The sequence below is a fragment of the Schistocerca piceifrons genome, unplaced genomic scaffold (genome assembly GCF_021461385.2).
Source record: "Schistocerca piceifrons isolate TAMUIC-IGC-003096 unplaced genomic scaffold, iqSchPice1.1 HiC_scaffold_2084, whole genome shotgun sequence".
NCBI lineage: Eukaryota > Metazoa > Arthropoda > Insecta > Orthoptera > Acrididae > Schistocerca > Schistocerca piceifrons.
In genome coordinates this window covers 100,287-109,263 of record NW_025727991.1, presented here as the reverse complement: position 1 = coordinate 109,263, position 8,977 = coordinate 100,287, and the positions used below count along the sequence as shown (strand labels likewise).

The following is an 8,977-nucleotide window of genomic DNA, read 5'->3' as shown; positions in this document are numbered from 1 at the left end:
TTTTAAAAAAGTTTAAGAAGTTTGGGCTTCAACTGTAATAGTTGCATATGTAATGTTCGGGTCATAATGACCCGACACAAATATGTTTAGTGTAACTCGTATTTATTTCTAAAATCTGGAAATGGCGAAAATTATTTTTGTTGTGTTGTGTGGGAATAGTGACTGCATCATTCCAACTTACTCTCAACAATCACCTAAAGCTCCATGCGTTCACAACAATGGGCTTGTTTGTTGCTTTCCCCAGGAAATAATAATTGGCAGTTCTCAATAATTGGAATGCTTTGTTTCTGCCCAGTTTGACTTGTGACACCATGGCGATGAGACCATTGAATGATCGTGAGTTGGAAGAAATAGTAAATGCCTCACCAGATGAAGGATCACTTTCTGAGTTTGAAGATCACATCAGCAATGCATCTGAAAGCGAGTGTTCCGATGACAGTTACGACAGTCCACAGCCCATACAAAATAGTGTAGAGACTTTTCTTTCTAAAAATGGGAATATAGAATGGCAGTTGCATCCACCAGCACAACATGGTCGCCTACCAGCTTCGAACATCATCAAGAGTACCCCAGGAGTTACCAGGTATGCAGTCAGCAGAATATCTGATGTAAAATGTTCATTTGAAGCAGTATTTCACACAGCGCTTCAAAATGAAATAATAGAGATGACAAATATTGAAGGGCAGCGAGTTTATGGTGAACAGTGGACAGATATTGATGGTTCTGTTTTCCATGCATACTTAGGACTCTTACTCCTAGCGGGTGTATATCGATCTCATGGGGAGTCTACAAAAAGTTTGTGGGATAAAGATACTGGGCGAAACATATTTCGAGCAACCATGTCTCATGAAACATTCTGTAAGATATCACGTGTCCTGCGATTTGACAAGAAATCTACTAGAGAGGAAAGACGACGTACTGACAAACTTGCCGCAATTCGTAGTATTTGGGAGAAGTGGGTAGAGGTCCTTCCTAAACTGTATAATCCAGGAGAAAATGTTACTGTTGACGAGCAGTTAGTAGCATTTAGAGGTCGCTGTCCATTCAAGCAGTATATCCCAAGTAAACCGGCAAAATATGGGATCAAAATATGGACCATGTGTGACAGCAAAACTTCATACGTACTGAAAGCCCAAATTTATACAGGAAAGGTGAGTGGAGCGGCACCAGAAAGAAATCAGGGAATGAGGGTGGTATCTGATCTCACTTCTGAGTTACGTGGTCAGAATATCACGTGTGACAACTTTTTTACGTCGTACAATTTGGGGCAGCTGCTTCTGAAAAGGAAATTGACTATGTTGGGAACTATACGGAAAAATAAGCCGGAGCTTCCACACAAAATGACCAACAAGGAGGTACACAGCTCTTCATTTTACTTCACAAATGACACTACTGTGGTTAATTATATTCCTAAGAGACACAAGAATGTTGTACTTATGAGCACTCTCCACCATGATGCGGAAATCAGTGACAGGGCTGATAAGAAGCCAAAAATGATTTTGGACTATAATTCAACCAAAGGTGCTGTAGACACGCTTGATCAGTTATTAGGTACATATACATGCAAACGAAAAAGTAATAGGTGGCCAATGATAGTTTTCTACAATATTCTTGATGTTTCTGCTTATAATGCATACGTTTTGTGGATTTCGGTTGACCCTAATTGGAATGCAAGCAAATTGACTAGAAGGAGAATATTCTTGGAGGAACTTGGAAAGTCACTGATAAAAGAACATATTGCATCAAGAACGCATTTCCCAAGAACAGAAGATTCTTTGAGAATGGTCACAAGCATCCAAAACCCGAATGATGTGGGTGGTGTGTCAGAATCGGTAACAACAAGAAAATCTACAAAACGTGCACGCTGTAAGTTCTGTCCATCAAGTAATGACAATAAAACAAACATGGTGTGTGGAAAATGTAGTAAACATATTTGCAAGAAACATGTAACCTACTTGTGTCCACAGTGCAAGCAGTAAGAAAAGAACTGTAGTATTTTATAAGATGATTGTATTGAAAATTCTGTTGTTTCAAATTTATGTGAATACTTGTGCCTAAACTACAATCAGTAAGAAGAGAGGATTCTAAAGTTGTAGTGCTTTCTATGTTGGAATGTAATAAAAAAACTGTAGTGTGTTCTGTACTGTAGTGTGCTCTAAGATGAATATCTGTAATGACAACTGTCTGTTGTTAGAAAATGTCAATACTTACGTCTAAACTGTCAACAATAAGAATAGAAGTATGGAAAAACTGTAGTGCTTTCTAAGTTGAATGCCTGTAATGGAAACTGTCTGTTGTTTCAAATTTATGTGCATATTTAAATGAAAAATATCCCTCAATAAAGTTGTATGCATTGTTATTATTATTATTATTACCATTATTATTATTATTATTATTATTATTATTATTACTAACAAGGTACTGGAATAGAACAACAATGTCGATAGCTAAAACTGTACCAAAATTTATGTTTCTAAAGCATTTTGATATGTCGGGTCATATTGACCCGAACAGTATATATGTCAAGTAAAAGTGAACAGAACAGCAGGGTTAAGTACAAGAAGACTGACTCCTCTTACTGACTATGTTTTGAACCATTCCTGTGACACTAGTTATAGATTCCGATGCTTCACTTCAGGTTTACTGTATCCCTTGGACCTTCCTATTGACGATGAGACACAGAAATCGCATCGGTATTAAATAGAAAAAGCACAATGCCGACTAAAGTACAAGAAGACTGACTCTTCCTACTCTCTATGTTTTGAACTATTCCTGTGACACTAGTTTTTTATTCCGATACTTCACTTGAGGTTTACTGTATCCCTCGGACCTTCTTATGGACGATGAAACACAGAAATTGCATCGGAATGAAATACAAAAGTCACAATGCCGACTTAAGTACAAGAAGACTGACTCTTCCTACTCTCTATGTTTTGAACCATTCCTGTGACACTGGTTATAGATTCCGATGCTTCACTCTAGGTATACTGTATCCCTTGGACCTTCTTATTGACGATGAAACACAGAAATTGCATCGGAATTAAATAAAAAAGTCACAATGCCGACGTAAGTACCAAAAGTCTGACTCTTCTTACTGTCTATGTTTTGAACCATTCCTGTGACACTAGTTACAGATTCCGATGCTTCACTCCACGTTTACCGTATCCCTTGGACCTTCTTATTGACAATGAAACACAGAAATTGCATCGGAATTAAATACAAAAGGCACAATGCCGAATGAAGTACAAGATGACTGGCTCTTCTTACTGACTATGCTTTGAACCACTCCTGTGACACTAGTTATAGATTCCGATGCTTCACTTCAGCTTCACTGTATCCCTTGGACCTTCTTATAGACGATGAAACACAGAAATTGCATCGGAATTAAATACAAAAGGCACAATGCCGACTTTAGTACAAGAAGACTGACTCTTCCTGCTGTCTATGTTTTGAACCATTCCTGTGACACTAGTTATAGATTCCGATGCTTCACTTGAGGTTTACTGTATCCCTCTGACCTTCTTATTGACGATGAAACACAGAAATTGCATCGGAATTAAATACAAAAGGCACAATGCCGACTTAAGTACAAAAGACTGTCTCTTCCATCTCTCTATTCGACGCGCAGGTCGCCGAAGTGGCGTCAAATCGAAAGACCTGCACCAGGCGAACGGTCTACCCGACGGGAGGCCCTAGCCACACGACATTTCCATTTTTATCTCTCTAAGATTTGAACCATTCCTGTGACACTAGTTATAGATCCCGATGCTTCACTTCAGGTTTAATGTATCCCTCTGACCTTCTTATTGACGATGAAACACAGAAATTGCATCGGAATTAAATAGAAAAGGCACAATACCGACTTAAGTACAAGAAGACTGACTCTTTCTACAGTCTATGATTTGAACCATTCCTGGGATACTAGTTATAGATTCCGATGCTTCACTTCAGGTTTACTGTATCCCTTGGACCTTCTTATTGACGATGAAACACACAAATTGCATCGGAATTAAATTCAAAAAGCACAAAGACGACTTAAGTACAAGAAGACTGACTCATCTTTTTGTCTATGTTCTGAACCATTCCTGTGACACTAGTTATAGATTCAGATGCTTCACTCCAGGTTTACTGTATTTGTTAGACGTTCATATTGACGATTAAACACAGAAATTGCATCGGAATTAAATACAAAAGGCACAATGCCGACTTAAGTACAAGAAGACTGACTCTTCTTACTGACTATGTTTGAACCATTCCTGTGACACTAGTTATAGATTCCGATGCTTCACTTGAGGTTTACGGTATCCCTCTGACCTCCTTATTGACGATGAAACACAGAAATTGCGTCGGAATTAAATAAAAAAGGCACAATGCCGAATTAAGTACAAGAGGACTGACTCTTCCTACTCTCTATGTTTTGAACCGTTCCTGTGGCACTAGTTTTTTATTCCGATGCTTCACTTTAGGTTTACTGTATCCTTCGGACCTTCTTATGGACGATGAAACACAGAAATTGCATCGGAATGGAATACAAAAGGCACAATGCCGACTTAAGTACAAGAAGACTGACTCTTCCATCTCTCTGTGATTTGAACCATTCCTGTGACACTAGTTATAGTTTCCGATGCTTCACTTCAGGTTTACTGTATATCTCTGACCTTCTTATTGACTATGAAACACAGAAATTGCATCGGAATTAAATAGAAAAGGCACAATACGACTTAAGTACAAGAAGACTGTCTCTTCCTACTGTCGATGATTTGAACCATTCCTGGGACACTAGCTATAGATTCCGATGCTTCACTTCAGGTTTACTGTATCCCTTGGACCTTCTTATTGACGATGAAACACGCAAATTGCATCGGAATTAAATACAAAAGGCACAAAGTCGACTTAAGTACAATAAGACTGACTCTTCTTACTGACTATGTTTTGATCCATTCCTGTGACTCTAGTTATAAATTCCGATGCTTCACTCTAGGTTTACTGTATCCCTTGGACCTTCTTATTGTCGAAGGAACACAGAAATTGCATCGGAATTAAATAAAAAAGGCACAATGCCGACTTAAGTACAAGAAGACTGACTCTGCTTACTGTCTATGTTTTGAACCATTCCTGTGACACTTGTTACAGATTCCGATTCTTCACTTCAGGTTTACTGTATCGCTTGGACCTTCTTATTGACGATGAAACACAGAAATTGCAGCGGAATTAAATAGAAAATGCACAATGCCGACTTAAGTACAAGAAGACTGACTCATCTTACTGTCTATGTTTTGAACCATTTCTGTGACACTAGTTATAGATTCCGATGCTTAACTTCAGGATTACTGTATCCCACTGACCTTCTTAGTGACGATGAAACACAGAAATTGCATCGGAATTAAATAGAAAATGCACAATGCCGACTTAAGTACAAGAAGACTGACTCATCTTACTGTCTATGTTTTGAACCATTCCTGTGACACTAGTTATAGATTCCGATGCTTCACTCCAGGTTTACTGCATCCCTCTGACCTTCTTATTGACGATGAAACACAGAAATTGCATCGGAATTAAATACAAAAAGCACAATGCCGACTTCAGTATATGTAGACTGACTTTTCCTACTGTCTATGTTTGAACCATTCCTGTGACACTAGGTATAGATTCCGATGGTACATTTCAGGTTTACTGTATCTCTTGGACCTTCTTATTGACGATGAAACACAGAAATTGCATCGGAAATAAATACATAAGGCACAAAGCCGGCTTAAGTACAAGAAGACTGACTCTTCTTACTGACTATGTTTTGATCCATTCCTGTGACTCTAGTTATAAATTCCGATGCTTCACTCTAGGTTTACTGTATCCCCTGGACCTTCTTATTGACGATGAAACACAGAAATTGCATCGGAATTAAATAAAAAAGGCACAATGCCGACTTAAGTACAAGAAGACTGACTCTGCTTACTGTCTATGTTTTGAACCATTCCTGTGACACTTGTTACAGATTCCGATTCTTCACTTCAGGTTTACTGTATCCCTTGGACCTTCTTATTGACGATGAAACACAGAAATTGCATCGGAATTAAGTACCAAAGGCACAAGGCCGACTTAAGTACAAGAAGACTGACTCTTCTTACTGACTATGCTTTGGTCCATTCCTGTGACACTAGTTATAGATTCCGATGCTTCACTTCGGGTTTACTGTATCCGTTGGACCCTCGTATTGACGATGAAACACAGAAATTGCATCGGAATTAAATACAAAAGGCACAATGACGACTTAAGTACAAGAAGACACACTCTTCTTCTGTCTATGCTTTTGAACCATTCCTGTGACACTAGTTATAGATTTCGATGCCTCACTTCAGTTTAACTGTATCCCTTGGACATTCTTATTGACGATGAAACACAGAAATTGCATCGGAATTAAGTACAAAAGGCACAAGGCCGACTTAAGTACATGAAGACTGACTCTTCTTACTGACTATGCTTTGAACCATTCCTGTGACACTAGTAATAGATTCCGATGCTTCACTTCAGGTTTACTGTATCCCTCTGACCTTCGTATTGACGATAAAACACAGAAATTACATCGGAATTAAATCCAAAGGAGCAATGCCGACTTAAGTACAAAAAGACTGACTCTTCTTACTGTCTATGTTTTGAACCATTCCTGAGACACTGGTTATAGATTCCGATGATTCACTCTAGGTATACTGTTTCCCTTGGAGCTTATTATTGACGATGAAACGCAGAAATTGCATCGGAATTAAATAATAAAGGCACAATGCCGACTTAAGTACCAAAAGTCTGACTCTTCTTACTGTCTATGTTTTGAACCATTAATGTGACACTAGTTACAGATTCCGATGCTTCACTCCAGGTTTACTGTATCCCTTGGGCCTTCTTATTGACGATGAAACACAGAAATTGCATCGGAATTAAATACAAAAGCACAATGCCGTCTTAAGTACAAGAAGACTGACTCTTCTTACTGACTATGTACTGAACCATTCCTGTGACACTAGTTATAGATTCCGATGCTTCACTTGAGGTTTACTGTATCCCTCTGACCTTCTTATTGACGATGAATTACAGAGATTGCATCGGAATTAAATACAAAAGCACAATGCCGACTTAAGTACAAGAAGACTGACCCTTCCATCTCTCTATGTTTTGAACCATTCCTGTGACACTAGTTATAGATCCCGATGCTTCACTTCAGGTTTACTGTATCCCTCTGACCTTCTTATTGACGATGAAACACAGAAATTGCATCGGAATTAAATAGAAAAGGCACAATACCGACTTAAGTACAAGAAGACTGACTCTTCCTACTGTCTATGATTTGAACCATTCCTGGGACACTAGTTATAGATTCCGATGCTTCACTTCAGGTTTACTGTTTTTCTTGGACCTTCTTATTGACGATGAAACACAGAAATTGCGTCGGAATTAAATACAAAAGGCACAAAGCCGACTTAAGTAAAGAAGACTGACTCTTCTTACTGACCATGTTTTGAACCATTCCTGTGACACTAGTTATAGATTCCGATGCTTCACTTGAGGTTTACGGTATCCCTCTGACCTGCTTATTGACGATGAAACACAGAAATTGCGTCGGAATTAAATAAAAAAGTCACAATGCCGAATTAAGTACAAGAGGACTGACTCTTCCTACTCTCTATGTTTTGAACCGTTAATGTGACACTAGTTTTTTTCCGATGCTTCACTTGAGGTTTACTGTATCCTTCGGACCTTCTTATGGACGATGAAACACAGAAATTGCATCGGAATGAAATACAAAAGGCACAATGCCGACTTAAGTAGAAGAAGACTGACTCTTCCAGCTCTCTATGATTTGAACCATTCCTGTGACACTAGTTATAGATTCCGATGCTTTACTTCAGGTTTACTGTATCCCTCTGACCTTCTTATTGACAATGAAACACAGAAATTGCAATGGAATTAAATAGAAAGTGCACAATACCGACTTAAGTACAGGAAGACTGTCTCTTCCTACTGTCGATGATTTGCACCATTCCTGGGACACTAGTTATAGATTCCGATGCTTCACTTCAGGTTTACTGTATCCCTTGGACCTTCTTATTGACGATGAAACACGCAAATTGCATCGGAATTAAATACAAAAGGCACAAAGTCGACTTAAGTACAATAAGACTGACTCTTCTTACTGACTATGCTTTGAACCATTCCTGTGACACTAGTTATAGATTCCGATGCTTCACTTCAGGTTTACTGTATCCCTCTGACGTTCTTGTTGACGATGAAACACAGAAATTTCATCGGAATTAAATACAAAAGGCACAATGCCGACTTAAGTACGTGTAGACGGACTTTTCCTACTGTCTATGTTTTGAACCATTCCTGTGACACTAGTTATAGATTCCGATGCTTAACTTCAGGATTACTGTATCCCACTGACCTTCTTAGTGACGATGAAACACAGAAATTGCATCGGAATTAAATAGAAAATGCACAATGCCGACTTAAGTACAAGAAGACTGACTCATCTTACTGTCTATGTTTTGAACCATTCCTGTGACACTAGTTATAGATTCCGATGCTTCACTCCAGGTTTACTGTATCCCTCTGACCTTCTTATTGACGATGAAACACAGAAATGGCATCGGAATTAAATACAAAAGGCACAATGCCGACTTAAGTATATGTAGACTTACTTTTCCTACTTTCTATGTTTTGAACCATTCCTGTGACACTAGTTATAGATTCCGATGGTACATTTCAGGTTTACTGTATCTCTTGGACCTTCTTATTGACGATGAAACACAGAAATTGCATCGGAAATAAATACATAAGGCACAAAGCCGGCTTAAGTACAAGAAGACTGACTGTTCTTACTGACTATGTTTTGATCCATTCCTGTGACTCTAGTTATAGATTCCGATGCTTAACTTCAGGATTACTGTATCCCACTGACCTTCTTAGTGACGATGAAACACAGAAA

The 8,977-nt window shown here is 38.6% G+C and overlaps 1 protein-coding gene across 1 annotated transcript; it reads left to right on the top strand.

The window, feature by feature from the left end:
- Nucleotides 1-311: 311 nt before the first annotated feature.
- Nucleotides 312-2,526, top strand: LOC124741996 (the record flags this gene model as incomplete). Its single annotated transcript, XM_047248740.1, has 3 exons — nucleotides 312-955; nucleotides 1,109-1,975; nucleotides 2,419-2,526. Coding segments are annotated over exons 1-3 (1,619 nt in total), but the record flags the coding sequence as incomplete, so codon positions are not given.
- Nucleotides 2,527-8,977: the final 6,451 nt, after the last annotated feature.